Source organism: Erythrolamprus reginae, chromosome 3, assembly GCF_031021105.1.
Source record: "Erythrolamprus reginae isolate rEryReg1 chromosome 3, rEryReg1.hap1, whole genome shotgun sequence".
NCBI classification, from domain to species: domain Eukaryota; kingdom Metazoa; phylum Chordata; class Lepidosauria; order Squamata; family Dipsadidae; genus Erythrolamprus; species Erythrolamprus reginae.
In genome coordinates, this window is record NC_091952.1 from 124003482 (window position 1) to 124026869 (window position 23388).

General features: G+C 41.2%; 1 protein-coding gene across 1 annotated transcript in view; it reads right to left on the reverse strand.

Moving 5' to 3' along the window:
- Positions 1–23388, reverse strand: part of PLPPR5 (phospholipid phosphatase related 5) — a 113047-nt gene that overhangs the window by 19070 nt on the left and 70589 nt on the right. Inside the window, exon 3 of the mRNA XM_070749030.1 lies at positions 21932–22182. Coding sequence (XP_070605131.1) covers positions 21932–22182 — 251 coding nt within the window. The remainder of the gene's footprint in view (positions 1–21931; positions 22183–23388) is intronic.

The window sequence follows — 23388 nt, forward strand, 5'->3', positions numbered from 1 at the left end:
CCTCTCTGCCTCCTCTTTCAAATCTGTGGTCCTCTCTGTCCAAAGTATGGATTTTGCTGTCTTCAAAAGAGTGCCCTTTGTCTTTTAAATGCAGACTGCTGAATCTGACGGGGTCTCCTATGACACAACTACAATCCTATTTGAAATCTGAGGATTAAAGCCTTCTATAATCTATATCAATTGAAGAAATTATCGAACTGCACTATCTAGAAAAATAAAATAAAGTAAGCACACTGAAAAGGAGGCCACTTGAGGGCGGGAAATCAGTAACTGAAAAACAAAACAGGTTCCTGCTAAATTTCAAATCATCCATACTTAAAGCCAAAGGTCTCTGGATTATGCTATTCTTCTACTCAGGATAAGAGGGAGCCGTAAGGCTGGCTTGGCTGAAGAGGCATTCCTTCCTCTGCATACCGGTACATGCCTTGCTGAAGTTATGGGTAGCAAGCTAGAAGTGCCGTAATCCAAATGGATGGGAACATTCAAGCCAATGCAGGCAGAGGAAGTATAGCAGAGAAATGTGCGTGGAGGTTGTGTTCAAAATGAATGGAAAATCAATAGAAGGTGACATCTACGCCCGCCCCAGGGTTAATATCGGCCTTTATTTCTTCATTGGAAGCACAGCTGAGCAGCTCCTCAGGTGTCCTTTGGGCTGAAATGTCCCTCTGAGCATGCGCGGAAGTAAAATCGCGCAAGGAGTCATGTGACACATTGTGATGTGCACTGGTAGCAAAAGGTAAAAGGGACCCACCCCGGAGCACAGGTGTCAAATACAATCACATTACCTGACGTATCATGACTGGGGTTTTTGCCTTTGCGGAGCTGGGGTGGGCGTGGCCTGTGCAAGACACATCCGGCCCGCAGGCCAACAGCTTGACAGGCCTGACTCAGAGTAACTTATTATTGCTTGCTATGCAAAATACTTACAGCTATGCTGGAAACTTCTTTAACATTTTTATCTTTATTGCAAGGCTGCTTTAAACATATTCATGAGAAAGAAGAGGGAGGGAAAGACCGATAATGGTAATTAATGTTAAAATTCCAGGCCCTTGTAGGGGCAAGACCTACCTTAATCATTCTGCTTATAGTATTTCTGCTAAAAAAAAAGGGGAGGGGAAAGAAACATTAGGTGTATCGTGTCTGAAAATGCCGAAGCCCACCACTTGCTCGTGGAATAAGGCTTTTTATGAACAGCAAGCTATCAAAAATAATTCTGCCTAAAACTGGCAGAATAAATCAGTGGTTAAAAAAAGACTGCATCCTAAATCACACCCTTCCGTCTTTCTCCCCTCATTTGGAAGGCAACGTGATTTTCACTTCACAGCTCTTCTTTCATCTCTTCTGTTCAAATTGCAGCAGACACTCTACTCTGCCACGTTAGGTTAGAATACCAATGAGTGAAAAAGGAATTCAGCTTCAAGGCCATTCTCATTTCCACGAATACCTAAGTCTGAGGTACCAATAAACTCGCAAACTATGTTATGGATGGGATTGCTCAAGGGCTGAATTTAAGACTACTCCATACTGTAAGGAGCTAGCTATACTAGCTATAAGATTCACCATAATATCTTGTAGCAAAGTAAACAAGTGAAAAGAAATATTGTTTTTAAATGTTTTCGGCATAAAGATGACACCCTCAGCTAATACATGTTCTCAGGTGCTCAGGCCTGAAAATATAGCAGGCAGGAACAAACGGATCTGGGCTTGGTTCCTCAATGACCTCTCTAACAGAGGTAATGGAGAAGTAATTGCCAGCCAATACAAAAAAAGCAACATCCTGTGAAAATGTATTTTCCAGCCGCTGACTATCCACAGTTGTCTGATGCTCTTTACACTTACAAAGGCTTATTTTCTCACTACTAAATTCTACTCTAGGGCTTGCTACAGAACAGCAAGTAGTAGAAGGGACTGCAATCTGCAGAAAAGAACCTATAAAGATTTGCCTATTCCACAGTCAAACTGTTTTTTAGCTTTGTCACAATTAAAAAATCCTATTTCTATACATCTAATAAACAGTTCACGCAAAGCTACAAATGGAAAGATAAGCCATTTTGCTTCCAGGTCTATTCAAATTTATTCATGTCTCAAAAGTCTAAGTGTATTTCTTATCTAAGGCGTCTTATCTAATTTATGATCACATTTTATTTCCATAAGTTTGTTCTAAGCACAGTTCATCTGTGATCTATGTGATCACTGGTAATACTATACAAATCTTCCTTTCTCATTCTTTCCTTTTGTTCAATCAATTCTTGGAGACTATTAGGATTAGTCCCTGCAGTTTTCTTGACAAGGTTTTTCAGAAGTGGTTTGCCATTGCCTTCTCCATAAGTCTGAGAGAAAATGGCTGGCCCAAGGCAGAAGTGGGTTTCCCACGGTTCACACCGGTTTTATAGAACCGATTGTAAACCAGTGGTGTTGTCAGGGAGCCAATTCTCTCAATGCCGGTCCATGGATGCCACCATCTTTTTTGGAGGGGAGGGAAATGTTTTGGAATTTTTGATGGTTTTTGCTTCTGCGCATGCCAAGTTTTTGGCACTGTGCATTCGCGCCCACACATCACATGCAGCCACATGGCACAGGAGGAAGCGAACTGGAAGTAAAAAAAACCCACCCCTGGCCCAAGGTCACCTAGCTGGCTTGTGTCTCCTAGCCTGATGCCTTAACACTACATTAAACCAGCTTGATTTTTTATATTTTATCAAATAGTTGATTATAATTGCTATAATCCAAGTAAAATTTTTGTTAATGTCCAGTATCTCCCACGATCAGTTATACTAATTGCAATGTTCAGTATTTCCAGTTTGGTTGCAATTTTCCCCCACTCTGGATTGGATGGACCAAATTTCTTCTCCAGAAAAAGTGGTTATGGTTATGAACCACTTCTCAGTTTATAAGTTTTTAGATAAAAAGATAATTCATCTAGTTTATTGTGGCACAGCAACTACTAATTGTTTTTATATCAAAAAGATAAATCTAGGCTAAATATAAGACACCCTGATTCTTCCTAAAATTGCCAGAATAAATCACTGGTTAAATGATGGTTAAATGGTGCGCTATTGTTAAATGATGGTTAAATGGTACACTATGGCTAAATGATGCACTGAACAAAACATTGGAGCATGAAGATGTCTGGAGACTTCAGATAGTTAACTGGGCTCCATTACAGAAGATTTCCTTGTACTGTGTTTAATTTTTTTCTCCTGTCCCAAATCTGGGTTATATCAAACAGATGTACTCTCAGGGTTTTGTGTAGTTTTTGTTATCCCCACATGACAAAAAACATGCTTTGGTTACTTTCCCTTTTAAAAATGTCTTTAAATGAGTTTCATGTAGGGCAGTACTTCTCAAATAGTGGGGCACCCCCCCCTGGGGGGACGCAGAGTGAGGTCAGGGGAGACACGTGACCCCCGGGAACATGCTTTTTTTTGCCCCATGGAGTAGAGGTTTTTTGCACCGAACAATAGTACATAGCACAGAGTAGGAGATATGAAATGTACATAACAAACCTTTAAGAGACACCATGGAAAAATATTGAACAGGGATGAAAAGAAAGGAGGAGAGAGATGGAGCTAATGAGACAAATGTATGTCTCCCGAAAGCTAAGACGAGGAAATATGACGAAGCGTATGTAGCATTTGGTATCACTGTGACTACAGTGGGAGACGAGAAAAGATCGGTATGTTTACTGTGTCTAAAAATGTTGGCAGCAGACAGCATGAAGCCAAATGAATTAAGACGTCATTTAAACACATTACACCCCAATCACGCTGATAAGCCGCTTGAGTTTTTTCAGCAAAAACATGCCGAATATTTCCAGCAATCATCCCAGAAGAAAATGGGGGGGGGGGAGCATGTGACATGTTAATTTCTTCCTGGGGGGAGTGTAACAGAAAAAAATTGAGAAGCACTGATGATGGGGAGGAGGTGGAAGAACCAGGGGGGGTGGAGTTAAAAGAGGGATTACCCTAGAATCCTTAAGATGTCACAAGCAGAACATGCCCAACTCCCCTCCCCTTTGAATTCCATTACCCCTTATCTAACTAAAAGCAGGTGTCAACTGTTAGTTGAAAAGATTCCTGTGCATAGACATTTAGCAATGAATCCCTTTTAGTTGGACCTTCATGTTCAGACCAGACCTTTCATGTCTGGATAATTCACCAGTTATGCTGATAAAGCACAAATCCATTCTACCCTTATCTCCGCAGAAAGAAGAATCTGTTGCATTTTTGTCCGCACATTTTTTATATACAAATTTCCCAGAGACAAACGGTTGAAAGTACTTTTGATGTCAACTCTCTCTCCAAACGCACAAAGATTTAAACAGATCAAAACTAAGTTCTCTCTGATCTTTTCACAGACATCTGGTTTATCGTTTGAGAAAAGACACTAATCTTTTAAAAAATTGATTCTGATATGTAGGTTACAGAGGCTGGAAAAACTGATAAAAATAGTAATGTGCTATTGTGAATTTTCAGAAGGAAACCATCACAGAGACTTCAGAAAAGTTTCAAAAATGAAATTCAATGTAACCTCATAGTAAAAATGTTCATCACAAACTCAGTGGGAGATTTGTTTTTACATAAGATTGGAATTGCCAGTCATATTTTACATATGACTGGCAACTGGAATTGAATGTATTATTTTAAATGATGGCACACTCAGATAAGAAGCCAGATTATTAAGAAACAATGTACTTTGATCGCCAAGTTCACAAAATTTAATTTAATGGATATCTTGCAATTTCATGACTTCAAACAGTTATTTTGTTCTTAAGTTTGCCACATCAAAACCTGATATTGGCAATCACATCCTGATATGTAACCTTACAGAAAGTGAGAAAACTTTAGGCAAGTGATATAGTTCTATCTGTCTCATATGTTTACTTTAAAATTTGCAGTATTTTTTAAGCTAGTCAAAGTAATCACCTCAGTGTTTTTCCAGATTAACATGGTTTTATTATAGTCACTTTCATAATATGAAACGTCTTATATTGAATTTATTTATTTATTGGATTTGTATGCCACCCCTCTCCGGAGACTCGGGGCGGCTAACAGCAATAAGACAGCGTATAACAATAATCCAATACTAAAAACAATTAAAACCCATTATAATAAAAAACCAAACATATATACAGACATACCATGCATAAAATTGTAAAAGCCTAGGGGGAAAGGGTATCTCAATTCCCCATGCCTGGCGGCAGAGGTGGGTTTTAAGTAGCTTACGAAAGGCAAGGAGGGTGGGGGCAATTCTAATCTCTGGGGGGACCCAGGGGAAGAGCCTTCTCTGTGGCGGCCCCGGCCCTCTGGAACAAACTCCCCCCAGAGTCACTGGGAATTGTTAAAACCAGAACTCTCTAATTACACCTTATATATGACAAGTGGTTGTATGTTTATTTTCAAGAATATACTCTAAACTGTTTATTTTTCTATAAAGTATTTTTTTAAAGTAAGCATATACATAAGCATTCAGTGTATGTGTATAGCAGCATTTGTTATATGTTATGATTTATGATTACTGTATTTTATGATAATGATAATGATTTATCATTTGTTGTATGAATATACACTGAGAGATTATGCACCAGAGACAAATTCACACTTGGCCAATAAAGAATTATATTTTGTTCTGCTCTATTTTATTCGCTATGCTACGCAACGCTATTCTTGTATTATTTTGAGGTGAATAGTCATCTATCAATCGTACAACTGAGAATGGTTAACACTTTTTTTTTTTAAATGTAAAGCTAGAAACCAAAAAAGAAAACCTCACACTAATTCATGCATTTCAACAATTAAAATGGAACATATAATCTACTGACCCCAGTGCCAGAGTGAATAGCCGGAACTTTTTAATATATATTTTTATTAATGTTTTAGAGTAAATATAAAAATAAATAAGTGCAGAGAAAAAGAAAAATATAAAGAAAAAAGATATATAAGGAAATTATTTCTCCCTTCTCCCATTCCTGAACTAGCATGACTGGAGGAGGAATTCTGGGAGTTAAAATCCACAAGTTTTAAAGCTGTCAAGTTCGAAATTTGTAAAAAAATGTACATTTTTGTAAAAAGTATATATGTTTTTAAAAAGTATTCTGCTACACTGGTATTTTATTACATAATATATTACTGTACCACTTAGTTCAGAATACTTTTTTCCTTGTTTTCCACTTCTAAAATCTAGGTGCATCTTATACTCCGGTGCGTTTTATATTCCAAAAAATACGGTAACTTCTTTTTATACAGGTACTGTGTGTTCAACCTAAAAGTTGACCATAATCATAACACGGTATTTCAAATACTGTGATTTAAACCTAAAAAGTAAAAAGGGATATTAAGATGACTGAGTGACAAGGAAAGGTAAAGATAAAATGAAGACTTTTTAAAAAGGCACTCAAAATATGACTGAGATTTGGGTCCAAGGTAAGATTAGATAAGAGAGTACCACTTTCTTTCTGTCAAGCACTTTAACTGTTAAGACACTTCTCAGCTGCCAGATCCAATTTTAATTTAAACTTTCAAATCAGTTTATGACACCTGGCAACTGTCTCTGTTAAGTTTCTGCTGTTTTCTTGGCAATTTTCTTAGAAGTGATTTGCTACTGCTTCTTTCCTAAGGTGACTATCCCAAAGTCACTTAACTGGTTTTGTGTCCAAGGAAAGACTAGAACTAATGGTCACCCAGTTTCTACCTTGATCCCTTCTTCTCCACTATAATCCAACTTTCTATTTGTATAATGAAGGGCCATGCACTTAACAGCCCCAGCTCCAGCTGCCAGATCTTAGCACTCTAAGATCATTTTTGTGTTTTTTGAGTGAAAGCCAACTTAACTGTTGAGTATATAATTAGAGAAATCTCTTAAGGGAGGAAAGGCGGCTAGAGGAATGAACAGTAAAGAAATATGTCACCTTTTTTGTTATGTAAATTTTAAAAATCCTTGGAAACCTTACTAATCTATATAGGTTAGTGATATCCTTAATTAAAATTGATTAGAAAAGGAATAAAAAATAAAAGTGAAAAGTTTTGGATTAATTTTCTAGTTTAGTAGATACTGCAGGCCATTATAGCAGTCACGTTTTCAGCTGATATTGATCCTCATATGCATAGATTGTATGCATATACAGTGGTACCTCATCTTACGAATGCCTCTTCTAACGAACTTTTCGAGATACGAACCCGGTGTTTAAGATTTTTTTGCCTCTTCTTCCGAACTATTTACACCTTACGAACCCAAGCCGATGCTGCTGGGATGAAGGGGGTTTCTTTTTTCCCCCTTTTTTGAAGAAAGAAAAGGGAGGGATGGCTTGGAGGGGGAAAGAGTTTGCATTTAAAAAAGTAGGAGAACAGCGTGCTTGCACAGGCACTGAAAGGGTGTCTTTTGAAGAAAGAAAAGGGAGGGGCGCCCTCCTTGCCTTTCTTCCTTCCCACTCACCTAGCCTAGCCTTGCTTCTTCCACCCGCCCCCTTTAGCTGCTCCTCCCTGCCCTCTGTTCGCCTCCCTTCTAAAGTTTGGGATTTTCCTGAAGGATTTGCATGCATTATTTGCTTTTACATTGATTCCTATGGGAAACATTGTTTCGTTTTACGAACTTTTCACCTTACAAACCTCCTCCTGGAACCAATTAAGTTCGTATCATGAGGTACCACTGTATTATCAAGCTGTGTACAACTTGATATATGTAATGTACATACATGCATCAAGTTGTACACATATATAATATCGAATTGTATGCATATTAAAGTTTTTTAAGATGAGACCAGACAGTCACTTGTCTGAAATGGTATAGGGCCGTGATGGTGAATCTGTGGCACACATTCCACAGGTGGCACGCAGAGCCATATCGGAAGGCATGTGAAACGTTGCTCTATATCAGTTCCCAGCTGATTTTTCAGCCTTGGGAAAGGCTGTTTTGCCCTCTGGACCCTTCAAGTTTCCCTGAAGTCCCGGAATGCAAAAAACAGCACAACGGACAAATCAGAGGTTCAGAAAACAGACCTCCGGTTTGCCCATTGTGCTGTTTTTTGCACTCCAGAGGGCTTCAGGAAGCTTCCCTGAATCCTCAGGAGTGCAAAAGACAGCACAACAGGCAAACTGGAAGTCTGTTTTTCTGAACTTCTAGTTTCCCCTTTTAGCCGTTTGTTTTCGCATCCCAGAGTTCAATGAGTCCTGTGCACATGTGCAGGGACGGAGAGGGGAATTGTGCATATGTGCAGGGGAAGCAGTGTGTGTGTGTGTGTGTGTGTGTGTGTGTGCAAGCATTTGTAGGGGGAGGGAAGGGGTGTGGGCACGTGCACACCCCATACTAACACACACACATACACACACACACACACACACACACACCCTTTTGGCACGCGAATCAAAAATATTTCACCATCACATCAAATCCAGTTGTATTCCGAATTGAACTGAGTTCACCACAGGAACCTAGAATTGCATTGGTGTAGCATATATATGCATTTCCAAGCATCTAGTTGAAAACAAGTTTTATACTTGAACAGAAAGGAAGCTGCCCAAACAGCAGAGAAACAAAAAAACAGCTCCTAATTGACAAAATGGTTTTGAAAAACTGTAAGAGAAGCAAGACCAACTTGAATGTAGCTTAAATTGATTACAAGACATAAAACTCCCTGCCCCGACTAGATAATCAAGGGCCTAGAAATAACAGGGCTCAGTAGAAACATCAGAAGTTTTGTGCAAAGATTAATGGCACACTAGAAGACACAGCTGCTGATCAATGGTGGTAAACTGAGCGAGGTTAATATCAAGAGAGGAATCTTTCAAGGAGACTTAGCAGGAGTGTTTGTCATTGCATTGATTCCTCTGTCAGTAATACTGAACAAGTCAGGTCATGGCTATCCAACATTAAAAAAATCTGCCAAAATCTACCTCATTTAAACGGACAATCTAAAGTTATATTGAAAAAGATTGTTTAAAACAGAATAGCTCAGCACTGTTCATATATGCAGCCAAGATATTGTAATAGAGTATCCACTTGACATATGTGTCCAGTGAACAAAATGAACAACAGTAGGGTGATTGTGTCAAAAGAAAGTAAAGATAGTACCAGTAGCCTTGGATGCAATTCCAAAACATCTGGACTACCACTTGAACATCATCAGCCTTGCTAAAATCGCCTTCAATCAATTGCAAAAGGAAGTTTACATGAAACCGCCTACATCCTGTGACAATACCTTTAATACTACAGTGGTACCTCTACTTACGAACTTAATTTGTTCAGTGTTCAGGTTCTTAAGTAGAAAAGTTTGTAAGAAGCCATTTTTCCCATAGGAATCAATGTAAAATCAAACAATATGTGCGATTGGGGAAACCACAGGGATTGGGGAAACCTGGGAAGGCCCTGTTTCCTTCCAGGAGATTCCTAGAGAGGCCCCATGGAGGCTTCTCCCCACCTTTTTCGGCCCTATTTCCTCCCAGGAGATTCCTAGAGAGGCCCCATGGAGGATTCCCCCTGCCTTTTCCAGCCCTGTTTCCTCCCAGGAGATTCCTAGAGAGGCCCCACGGAGGATTCCCCCTGCCTTTTCCAGTCCTGTTTCCTCCCAGGAGATTTCTAGAGAGGCCCCACAGAGGCTTCTCCCTGCCTTTTCCAGTTACAGTTTTGGAGGCTCGGGTTTGTAAGTGGAAAATGGTTCTTGAGAAGAGGCAAAAAAAATCTTGAACACCCGGTTCTTATCTAGAAAAGTTCATAAGTCGAGATGTTCTTAGGTAGAGGTACCACTATATTATCCCAGATTCTCAGGAAGGATTCAATAAGTGGACAAAAATGCAAAATCCCGTCTAATAGCTGGCTGACTATGCCACCAACCATAACAAATCAAGAGTTCCAGAAAAGAAGCAAACCCACTAGAAATAGACCAGGTCATGCCTAGGTTATGCCCCATCTATTTCTCCTACGAGACTGCAGGGAATTTGGGAGCAAGGAGAATTTGGGAGCAAGATTTTTTAAGTACCCCTCTGACAGCTTGCAAATTAGACCAGTCAGGAAGCATAGTCAGAATTCTACTTTACTGTAAAGTTACAAAAATCTTGCAAGTCTGAAAATACACTTCACCCTCTCTACCCTTTATAGCCCCAAAAACTAGGGAGGGTTCCATCTGAGCTGATTGCATTGTGGGATAAGATCATTCAAATTTAAGGGAGTGAGGATGGAATGAAAACCTTGATAAGACAAATTAGTGGGGAATAAAAACTCTAAAAGACTGATCTAACTCAGATTTGACGAGGGCAAAATTCATATAGCAATAGCATTTATTATTATTTTTTATTTTATTTATTTTGTCAAACAATTATAGGGTGATAATTTGTACAAATAAAACATTAGATAAGTAATGATAAAAAGTAACAAAAGAAGACAATAGGACAGGGACGGTAGGCACAGTGGTACGCTTTATGCACGCCCCTTACAGACCTCTTAGAAAGGGGGAGAGGTCAATTGTAGATAGTCTAAGGTTAAAGGTTTTGGGGTTAGGAGTAGAAACCACAAAATCAGGTAGTGCATTCCAGGCATTGATTACTCTGTTGCTGAAGTCGTATTTTTTTGCAGTCAAGTTTGGAGCGGTTGACATTTAGTTTAAATCGATTTTGTGCTCGTGTGTTGAAGGTGAAGTAGTTGTTAACAGGTAGGACATTTTGGTATATGATTTTATGAACTATAATTAAGTCGGAACGGAGACGACGGAGTTGTAAGTTGTCTAAACCAAGAATTTCAAGTCTGGCAGAGTAAGGTATTTTGTTGTGAGAAGAGGAATGAAGGACTCTTCTTGTGAAATATTTCTGGACTCTCTCAATTGTGTTGATGTCAGATATGCAATGTGGGTTCCATACAGGCGAGCTGTATTCTAGGATTGGTCTGACAAATGTTTGTAAGCTCTGGTTAGCAGTTCAAAATTACCAGAGAAGAAGCTGCAAAGGATAGGCTTTTTGGCAATGTTGTTGCAGTGGGCTCTAGGACTTAGGTCATTGGATATGAGTAGTCCAAGGTCTTTGACAGATTGAGGGTTATCAATAAGTTCAATTCCTCCAAGTTTATATTTAGCGTTCTGATTCTTTTTACCAATGTGTAAGACAGAGCATTTAGTGGTGGAGATTTGAAGTTGCCAGGTATTTAGACCATTGTGCTACATGGTCAAGGTCTTTTTGAAGGGTAGCAGCATTTATATACCACTCCATAGAGCTTTATAGCACTCTTTAGGCAGTTTATAAGGTAGAAGCATTATTTGCCTCCAACAATCTGGCTCTTCATTTTACTGACCACAGAAGGATGGAAGATTGAGTCAATCTTAAGCCCTATCAAGATCAAACTCCAGGCTGTGGGCAAAGTTTGCTGGCAATACTGTACTTTAATCACCCCGCCATTTTGTCAGTAAGCATTAACTTACTGGAAAAAAAGAAATTTAGAGTGTTACTTAAAGAAGTAATCAAAACGTAGGCAAAAGTGACTTGGTTAAAACAACAGTAGAAAACATCTTTCTTCAGTATGGAATCTCTAGATATCTTGACCTATAGCTGCCAGGAATCTCAGGAAGGCTGGCCAATGTATTGGATAGAGTAAAGGAAACTGGGAGGGGGAAGCTAGTGTAGAATAATAATAGTTTTACTAATAGGCAACCTAAGTTGTTGGGAAAGACTGATTAGCAGGAGGAAAAAGTCAGAGTTACCATAGCAGCAGCCACCCACACTAAGCAGTCACAAAAAATTGGGAGAATTTATTGTTCATAAAACAATATGCTAAGGTATTTTAAAATTTTAAGAGTTAAAATAGATGCTGAATGCAGTTAAGGACAAAGTCACACAAAATATAACATTAATAATATTTCTTAATTTGAAGGCTATATAGGTTTGGGCAAATATAGACAAAAGTCTGGGCAGGTAAGAGACAAAGAAGGTGTGCATTTATTTTCACCACTATCGCACTCTTCATCCAAAAGGCTTCTGGGTGACTCATCCTGTAAACAACCGAGAGATTAGCTAGGGTGAAAATTATTGTCCAAAGATTCAAAATTTCAAGACTCAGCAGGAGTCCGCTGCCAGATCTCCCAAGCTCATCCAAGAAACAGACCGTTGGGTGCTCAGTTTCTTTTGTGCCCTTCTGGATTCTAGCAAATTCAAATGTTGGGAGAATAGACATGCCCTACATGCTTCAACTCATATCAATCAAGTTTCCTGTTCTCTCCATGTTCCTGATAGCCTAGGAAAATTGATGATGGTGTGATTCTTCTTTCCCTACATATGTATGTAGGACAGTGGTGAGTTGTTCTTGGTTCGGCCCAGTTCTGTGAACTGATAGCGGAGTGGTGGGGAGGCACAAACTGGTAGCAATGGGTTTTAGAACCCAGTACTGATGTAGGGCTATCAGCTGGTCTCATCTAGCTTCCTCTAATTTAAACAGGCCAATTCTTTAAGTTAGGACACTTTTTCACTAGAACAGGGGTGGGCAATTAATTTTGCCATGGGGCCACATGAGGAATTGGGATGGTTCTAGAGGACCGGACTAATATAATTAACTCAGATATGACTAGGCACTCCTTCTTCACCTGCCGAACTGGCTGAAGTACTCCCGCAAGCATTCTGCAAAAGCACGACACGAGGCCACCCTTATGGGGCTCCCAGGAGGGAAAAGGCGGGGGCGGGGGCGGAATGAGAGGGCCCAAGCGACCGTGATGCCCACACAGCCTCCGGCCTGCCCAGCTGGGGCTGGCGGGGGGAAAGAGAGCGAGCCTTCCCGGCCCGCAGGGAGCCTTGCCCGAGGAGCCTCGCCTGAGGAGCGCTTCCACCCACCTACTGGCTCGGCTGTGCCGTCTCCGCCTCAGCCCAGGTTTCCCTCATGGACGAGATGCGGGCTTGGAGGCGCTGCCAGCGAGGAGCGCGGCACTGGCATTGGCCATGTTTGTTGGGCTGGCTTGCTGGCCGGCCGCTTCCCCAGCCACGAGCTCCCAGCATTGCAGGAGGCGAGGATGCCGGCGGCTGCCCGAGTGGAGGGAGGCAGGTGGGCGGGCATGGGAGCGCGCAGCAGCAGCGGCGGAGAAGGCTGGGTGGTAGTACCGGGGATCGTGGGGCTACTTCTCCTGGCAAGGACCAGAGCCACATTCCTGGGGCAACTGAGCACTAGAAAAGGTGCTGGAGGGCCAGGCCATGCTGCCCCCTCCCCCGACCCCTCGAAGCTGGGCGGGAAGGGGAAGGGAGGGACTGGCCCAGCGGGGACAACCTGCCCTGCTCCTCTCACCCCTGGCAGGCGGGTGGCCAGCGAGCATGTAGAAGGTGGCTGGGGAGATTGGCGATGGCGGCAGACCATGCGAAGCAGCTCATGCATGTGGCCGTCGCGACCAGTTGGCTCCTTTTGCTACCCACTGCCAGCTCATTCGCTCGCTCCCTCCGCCCGCTCCTTCCTGATCAGCCATGCTGGTCCTCGGGGGCGCTGGGAGACAAAGGCTCCCCGCCGCAGCCACCTTTTTTTGAAGTGGGGCCGGGCCGAGCGCCAATTCAGGTCGTGGCGGCTTGTGATGCTGCCCACCTCCCCACTTTGTTCTTTACCTGCGAGCTGAGGCCTCCATGGTCAAGGGCACTGGGAGGGGGGGCTCCCTCCTCTTCCTGGCCCTGCCCGGTCCTGCTCGGCCCTTTATTACTGTTGCTCACCTGGAACTGAGGAGGAGGAGCCCAGGTCGCCAAGAGTTAAAGCCCATCCAGCTGGCAACAAGGACCAGAATGTGAGTGGGCAAGCCTGGGCTGGAAGAGCTCCAGTGGCGGGCTGGTTGCAGACAGCGGGAGGGCCGGATGCGGCCTATGGGCCGCCCCTTGCCCAGGTCTGCACTAGAACGTAGTCCACCGGAGATCCAAAAGACACACACACACACACAACCCCCTTTGCTTTTCTTAAGGAATTGAAAACCTGACTTTTGCCTAGGCATTTCAGTGAGGAGGTTAACCAATTCTGATAGCTAGTATGATTTTGTTTGCTGACCTTGGGCCATTGTTTTAACTGCTGTTAGTTTTTGTCTGCCGCCTATAGTTATTATGTGAGATGGTCATCAGTCATATAAATAGTTTAAATAAAATAAATATGCATCTTTTCCTAGCTCTCTAGTAGTCCCATGCAGCCAAATTTGCATTCTAAAAAAAATCACATGAATTAAATAACTCTTCAATCATTCCAGTCTAAATATTAAAAATATATGACCAAGTAAATAACACACACAAAACTGCTTGCCACTTCATTCTTTTTCCATTTCCTTAACATTTGGAGTGATTTGTAAGAGGGGCTAGCATTACAAAAGAGTGTACAAGAAAGCTGCTTTATTAGACCTGACACATCTTTCATTTTTATGTTTACCTGATCTCAGAAGAGGGGAGATATTTTCACTACAACATTCTTCCCTAAGTAACAAGTAGTAAAGACATGCCAAGTGTGAGGAAACGAAGTTGACATGATAAAAGCATTTGTAGCACAGTGCAGCTTTAGTTCTATGGGCAGCACCGTGCAGAAATTAATGCCATCTATATAATGACTGCCTTGTTTGATATTCTCTTCAATGGAATAAAAACATTGGGGAACCTTTTTGATGTTTAGGAAGCTATTAAAGTACCTGGCTATTCTCCCAGGCTTTAGGGCAGGGTGATGTGTTTTTCTTTCTTTATACATTTGTCTTTGGGTCACTCATAGTTTCTTCTCTCTTTTATTGTACTTTGCTTTGCTTTCCTTTTTCGGCTGTAAGTTGTCCAGAGCCACTAATAGTCAGGCAGACTTGAAATGCCAGAAACCCTATCTATAGCAGGAGCAGATAGATTTTATTGGACTATAACTCTTACTACCTCTCACTACTGGTCATTGCAAAGGCTGATAGGAGTGTATTTCACCCATCCTTGATTTATATCAAGATGATAGTTTAATTCATATAAAATGAAAACACTTAAAAGGTGGATATTTGCTGATCTGGGTAAAGAGCTATAAAGGCATAAAATAAAGGAACTTAGAAATTCTTCTGGATTCAAAACTATGGTGTGGAAGCAAAAGTTTATTTCATCAATTTTAGATAACATATCACTCATAACCAAAAAAACCAAATCTATTCCCCGTTATATCTCTTCTGCCTCATATATCCCAGCAACCGGTTAGGTCGCACAGAGTCGGGCTCCTCTGGGCCCCATCGGCCAAATAAGGCCAGCTAGTGGGTCCACAGGGGACTGCCTTCTCTGTTGTGGCCCCGACCCTCTGGAACCAACTCCCCCCAAAGAGTCACACCGCCCCCACCCTCCTTGCCTTTCGAAAGGCGTTAAAAACACATCTACGCTGGCAGGCTTGGGGATTGTGAGCTTTGCTCCGACTATTTGTATGGAAGAAGTATGATTGATTGTTTTAATAGTGGGTTTTATATATTTTTAATATTATAAATTGTATTATTATTTACTGTGTTTATTTTTACCACTCTGAGCCGCCCTGAGTCCGTAAGGAGAAGGGCGGCCTATAAATCGAATAAAATAAATAACAATAAATATATATGCATTATTTGCTAATAGCATCAGACAATTCTGCAGAGTTGGAAACTGTGGATTCCTTGGTGTCCTCTGAGTTTGGTTGTTCTTTTGCAGACATTTCCTTACAACTAGATAACATTGTTGTTATCTAGTTTATTAAGAAACATCTGCAAGAAAAATATCTGCAAGCCAAACTAAAAGAGCACCAACGACCCTACAATTCAACCCTGAGGCACAAATATTATTTTCTATCAATAACTGGAAACATTTGGTTGACAATACATAGTAAGATTGTGGTTCACCAATTTTGTTCCCCCCAATTGCTCAGGTCGCTTCCACCACAAGCCTTTGGAGAGAACCTGTCAATCATCCCCAAAGATGCCCAACGGAGAACACGCAGTTGCTAAACCACCACCCAGTTTTCCGCCCCTAACAAGCCTACCCAAATGACCAAAGGTATGCCAATTAGCCTGAACATGAGTGAAGCACCCCCTAACCGCGTATCCGTCACTGCAGTGTGGAATAGGCGAAATAACAGTCACAGAAAATACCGTGACCGCCAAAAATTCCTATTCGGCCCCCCGAGGGACAACCCCTAATGGCACACTGAAAGATAGGGAGCGCCGGTGGGTGTTCGCCTCTTGTCATCCAGGGCAAAAAGGAGGCCCTGAAGCCAGCCCAGCCCTTTTATAGGGCTGCAGGCTCCACCCTGGATGATGTTACTGGGAAGGCCAAAGCCTTCCCAGGAAGTGGCCGAGATCTTGCGAAATATCGCGAGATCTTGGCCGAAAACAAGATGGCGGCCACGCCGGAGGCCATGTCTCCCTGGCCCTGCGGCAAAATGGGCCGGGGATCAATCACTGGCCTGGTATTATACGATCCAAGCCATTCGTTCCTTGTTAAAGTATTAGAAATTATCTTGAATTTTAATGGGGCATTAGCTGCTGCTCTGATTTTATTTCCTGTCTTAAATTATCACATAGTTTTGATAATTGAATAGTCTTGTTTTTATTTTCCCTTCAAAAGGGAAAAAACCTTTTGTATGTAGATATTAAAAAAGCATATGGATCATTCTAAATATAGTCCCCATTAACATCACAGTTACTATAGTATTCCATCCATTACATTTTCTGCATATTTCTTTTCTTTAAAAGGAAATCAAAACTATACAAAATCCACATCTGTTGTCATGTACAACTTTCATTTCCCTATATAACTTTATCTAATAAATGTGTTTTAATGCATCTTTTAATGTATGGCATTTATATGAATCTTTGAACAGAGAACCATAAAAATCAAGCATATGCTCTTTATCACTTTCATGTTTTGATTGTTTATACCATTTCAATCCCAGAGTGGCCATTGCTTTTATATCCTAGGTAATTATGTCTATATAGAAACAGGTTTAAATATTGTTATATGCATCTAATTCAACATGCAGACCTCCCGCTTGCTCGCTCTCTTTCTCTCTCTGGAATTGTTACGTTAACTAATTCAGATGTATGATTTTTTCAACTTGCAAACCTAAATGAAGCATGCGTTAAACTAATGACGTGTAATCATGTTGCTCTGAATATCTGAACGACCCCCTAATGTCAACATTCATGTGGTCAAGTCAGCCTGCCAAGGCTGTTTTTCACTCATGCAGAAGAATTAGATGATAACTGCGACTCCACATAAAACCACATCAGCAAAAAAAAAAAAAAGGAAAAGAAAAAAGATGTTGCATATTTTTTTTTGCTAACCAAGCGTGAGGATTAATGGAAGAAAACGCTCTCTGACAGGATAAAAACATCCCCTTGCTTATTTTGCAACAAATGCATGTTCTTATCTCTCCTCATGCATTTCGGTCAATTATTTAAATTTGTATGAAAAGCCAATTGAAAAACGAAGCCTGGTGCAATGTAAGTAATTGAAGAATGTTTTTCATGTTGTTATGATAGATTTAGTTACATGTGATCCAACATACAACGAACAAAACCCACTCTTGAAATAAACTGAGCATTTTCTGCCTGATTCTGGTACACTAATCACAGACTTAAAATAAAAGATACCTGCTACAGGCAACCTATGCTCTAAAATAGGAACAGCTGCATATGTCAAAATTGTAGAGAATGTATCTGGCTGGGATTTCTTTTTCTAATGCCAAAGAAATCTTTGAAAATTACTACACACTCTCTTTCAGCTAATGACCATAGACATCAAACAATTTTTGACTTTATACCTCCAAGGTAAGATCTCCCATTTTGTATTTCACAAACCAGGGGTAGGTTCCTCCAGGTTTGGACCTGATTACTCGAACCGGTAGCGATCCACTGGTGATTTCACAGATACTATCCGGTCGGTGCCAGTCGATGGGCACCACCATCTTTTTAAAAAATTTGCTAATTTTTCCCTGTTTGAATGGCTTCTCCTTTTTCACTGCTAGAAAAGGGCTCTCCTGCCTAATCCCCCAGTTAATACTGACCTTTATTTCTTTGCCCGAAGCACACCTGATCAGCTGCTTTTGGCTGATTCCTGCTACTGAGCATGCGCGGAAGTAAAATTGCACTAGGGGGGGTGCGCGTGTGTGAGTGGAACAAGCTCGCACGTGTGAAACGTCGTGATGCGAACCAGCGGCAAATGTAAGTGGAACCCACCCCTGTTACAAACTATATATTCATAGAAACCAAAGGCAAGGGGGAAACATTGTATTAAGGAATTTATTGCCAACTGTGCACAATTGCCGCATGAATCCCAGCGTCTGGTCAGGTCCCACAGGTTCTCCAGGTCCCATCAACTAAACAATGTCCCTTTAGGGGAAGAGTCTTCTCTGTGGGAGCCCCGGCCCTATGGAATCAACTCCCCCCAGAGATTCGCACTGCCCCCACCCTCCTTGCCTTCCGTAAGAACTTGAAAACGCACCTATGTCGACAGCCCTGGGGTCACTAGACCCCAGCCTCTGCCCAGTAAATGTATTGAATGTGACAGTATGGATGTGATTGTTCATTTTTAAATGATTAGCTTTTTAAGACATATTTTTAAAAGTAATTATTTTATTAATTGGCCTAGGAATGATTTATATTATATCTTTTTTATCGGAATTCTTGTGAGCCGCCCCGAGTCCCCAGAGAGGGGCATCATATAAGTCCAATAAATAAATAAATAAAATTTTATCAGTCTGTACTAATTATATCCTGTGATTCTTTATTTTCTGCAAGGTTGTTAAACATGGGTTTTCAGATCGAATCCTTGGACTTGGACATAGTGTTAAAGGAAAAGGTAAAGGTTCTCGTCGCATATACGCGCTAGTCGTTCCTGACTCTAGGTCAGTGTTTCCCAACCTTGGCAACTTGAAGATATCTGGACTTCAACTCCCAGAATTCCCCAGCCAGCATTCTCTGACTGGGGAATTCTGGGAGTTGAAGTCCAAATATCTTCAAGTTGCCAAGGTTGGGAAACACTGCTCTAGGGGGTGGTGCTCATCTCTATTTCTAAGCTGAAGAGCCAGTGCTGTCTGATGATGATTCCGTGGTCATGTGGCCGATGTGACTAAATGCTGAAAATGCATGGAACGCTGTTACCTTCCCACCAAGGTGGTCTCTATTTTTCTACTTGCATTTTTAAATGCTTTCAAATTGCTAAGTTGGCAGAAGCTGGAACAAGTAATGGGAGTTCATACTGTTACGTGGCGTTAGGGATTCGAACTGCCAAATTGCTGACTTTTCTGATTGACAAGCTCAATGTCTTAACCACTGAGCCACCGTGTTCCTGGACACAGTCTTACTCATCCATTATTCTACTTATAGTGATTTAAATAATGTAGATGATAGTGAAGCATCAAGGGCTTTGTCTATATGAATTGTGACCTGTGCTGTCACACTATCAGTCACATTTTAATAGCTTGCATCCCTTTTTTCAACCTTGAGAATCCCTAGATAGGTGGTCACAATAATCTAAGGAAGCATCTACTTCCAAGATTGTAAAGAAAACTTCTTAAATTCATACTAGATTACCAACTTGCCAACATAGTAATAAAATAACCACAGATCTTTACTCCTTTAGTAGAAGAAAATAAAATAAAAATGTTTCCTTACCCACAATGCAATTGCAAGGGTATAATAAAGTTTTTTTTAAAAAGTTCTCTATCTTGTTTGATCAACTGAATGACCTGATCGCCAAACCACCAAGATTAAATCTCACCATTGAAAATAATTTTCTTAGATACCAATGTCAGCCAAAATCATAAATCCCAACTGTTAAAAATAAAATAAGAAAACAAGTGGCTTAATTAAAGATTTGTACGTTACCCTTGTGTAGATATGTAAGAACAAAGAGAACAATGGCATTTAAGATAGGCTAAACATTTTTAAAAAATATTGAACTTTCAATATTTTGTATAAACACACATTATACACATAGCCTTTCATCACACTCACTTTGTCAGCTGACTGGTCAGCTGATGGACAGGCTGCCTTCTATTTCAGGGTTGGGGGAGCTTCTCTCCCAATACAACAATGCAGTCAGGCAGCCTACCATAAAGTTGGGATGACTGCAGTACTATCTGCAACAGGACAGAGGTTCAACCATAAAGGGCCACACATAAGCCATCAATCACATATGGGAAAGACTCAGTCATTGACAGGCACAAGCAACCAGATCCACACATGTTGAGTACAAGCTTCTATTTTGCCGGTAATACAGGAATCAGAAACAGATATGTTTCTATGGAGCTTAGCAGTTCTGGATCTCTTGCAGCTGTGCAACAATTCAAGGCGAATTCCCTGCTTGTATCATCCTTCTTCCCAACACACAGTTCCACTATACCAAGATTTATTTTTTTTTAGAATGGAGTAATAGTATTTATAGGAGATTCCCCCTTCTCTGGATATCAAGCAGAGTGACTGAATGAGATGACCATCAAAATGCCCTCTAGCTATGCTTCTTCCTTATCTTTATAACATTAATGTATTCCTGTAGCAATGCTGTGCAACCCTCTGGAAGGATAATGTAAGAACAGTTATGCAAAGCTTTGAAGCTACCTATGGAGGCTCCTTCAGAAAGCAAAATGTAACTGTTGTGTTGCTTCCAAAGCCTCCCCTTTTATCTGCCTAATATATGGGACAGAGGAAACTGTCAGGGACAAAAAAAGCCCCCTCAGTAAGAAGAACATCACCCATGGGGTCCCAGACTGTGAGTGACGCTGACTCAATCCAGCCTCAAGCAACAGCATCGCTTCTGTGCCTTGCTGAGACCAACATTGCTTCCCCAATGTGAAGTGCCTCAACTGAGATGAACAAAACCCACTTTGTACAGAATTAATTATTACATCCCATTTGATGTTGAAACAGCAGGCGGTGCTACCAAAAAGCAATATTTAGCCCTGGGATACATTTGAGAAGTGGAGCAGTGTTGCCCTCATTCTCCCTTCCAAACAGCACACATTGGAAATTTAAGATTTAAAAAAAAGAAAATTTGGAATAAAAAAAAAATATTATTTTACTCTTAGATATATGACGTTACCCTAAGCTAATGAATCTGGGGAACGTAATGCTGAAAGAACCATGCATGAACGCAAAGTCAGAGATTCTGTGGATGGCATTAAGCAGGCCAAGAGGCAAACCCTGGAGGAGAGAAGTAAATGGCCACAATGTCTATCACATCACCGTCTGGAACACATGCACACATGTAAAACCAATTTAAACTGTTCCCAAAGTCAACATGACCGATGCTTCTGTAATGATATAGACCAGTGATGGAGAACCTTTTTGTCCTGGCATGCCAAAAGTGTGCATACATGCGCGTGCCCACACCCATAATATAATGTACGCCCTGCCCCACTCCTCGTGCCCCATTTTGGCCTAGGTTTCCCTGAAGCCTCCTGAGATAGAAAAAGGGGTGCAGGGTGAGCATCACCCCTCCGCACTACCCCCCTGAATGTCTACTCTGTTACAGGCATTATATTGGCCTTCTATGTAGCTTTATTCCCCTCTAGCATTCATCTCCATTGTTCAGTGGTGCATTTCCTGCCTCTCTAGGATTTACCTCTATCTGCTTCTGTGAAGCACTTCCTTTTCCTGTCGAATATATTTATATTCTATACTTTTAACTACATTTCAATTAAACAACAATACTGCAGAGTCCCAAAAATCAGCTGGCCAGTGGGAGGCACACGCAGGCATGCGCGGTGGAGCTCAGCTGGGTGCTGGCTTGCGTGCTTGCAAGAAGGCCTCTGCGTACCACCTGTGACATGCGTGCTATAGGTTCACCATCACGGATATAGACCATTTATTCATAAGTGGCTCGTTTTATTATCTGACCATTGCTGCAGCTGTCAAACAAGAATGAAAAGAGGTTTAACCCAGCTGCAGTGGGTGACCAGGCAAAGGTGGTGGGACATCTACAAGTTGAAGTCATCTGAGGAGAGGGCCAACAACCTGAACACAATTTTCAGGTTTACTTACAGTGATGTATGTTGCTGCATATATACTCAGAGCTGCTTCTTTGGAAGGAAAAGTTTTTCGGGCTCTCATGACAAGATCAGGATTTCCAGAGCAAGCCTCTGCACCACTGACGAACTGTGTAAACTGCTGACATCCCAGAGCTGTGTAGTTGGGTTTGCAAAGTGCAAGGAAATGAGGTGCAAGATTCCCAGTTACTACTTGTCCAGCATTTACAAATATGTCTGTTGCAAAAAGTCCAAATGCATAAATGCCTAAAGAAAGAGAAAGAAAAGAAATAATGAAGTTTCTATTACAGTAGCAGCATAAAATGAATAATCTGATTAATTAAAAAAAGTCAATTAATAAATAAATAAGATATTTTACATATTGGCTTGGGGTGAAAGGTACGCTGCTGATTTATTTTTAGGTGTATTATCTTTGTAACAGGTAGAAACATTGCTCCTCTCTCTCTCTTTCTGTGCCAGTGAATATTGATGGGGGGCTGATTCTTTAGTACAAGTTTTGGATCCTATGAACTGTCTGTGCCCTACATCTCCTGTGCCATCAAGGACTTCATAGATGATAACTAGTTCTCTGAACTTCATCTAGAATCTTACTCCTAGTCAATTCAGCTCATGATAATGAAATACTGTATTGGCATAGGGTGGCATACATGCTAGTAATTCTTTTAGCAGCTGCATTCTGGATCAATTGCATTGCTACCAGTGGTCTTCATTGCTACAATTCCACATGTGAGGTTACCAAGTGTGTGTGATTGTCCTAGTCCAGATATGGATGCAACTGGTATGCTGGGTGAATTTGTAAGAATTTTATTGCTACATATCTTCTAAGCAGGAGCTGTGAGTCAAAGAGACCCCTAAATGGTCCACCAGTCTTAAAGGGGAATGCTGAAGTGTAATCTCAATCCATGGAATCCACCCCTGCACAGATTCCAAATACTGGGACAAGATCTTGACAGAGAAATTTGGCTGGACTGAGATTGAGATGTCATCAGTGTATTGCTGAGAGCTGACCTCAAACTGCTGAATACCTCACCTAGTAGCCTTATGCAAATGTTAAACAGGAGGTGTGACAGAGCATTGAACCCTTAGACACCCCATATATCAGAGATCTCTGGCGTTATTCTTTTTTCTTGCCAACATTTTCTGGATCCTACCCAACTACAAAGAAGGAAGAAGAACCATAGAACTTATAATTCCCCCAAAATGTCCAGAATGATAATATTAGAACTAATCTGAGATTAAGATGAGCCAGGATGTGTGATTGCACTACAGTATACCATTTCAGTTCCACCAGAGGTCAGTAGCAAATATAGCCAAAACCTTCTCAACTCTATGTTCTGGTTTAAAACCTGCTTGGAAAGAGTCTAGATAGTTTGTCTCCTTCAGAGCCCTCAATTACTGCAGCATTGCAACCTTCTCAACTATGTTCCCCCGGAAAGGGAAAGGATAGAGACT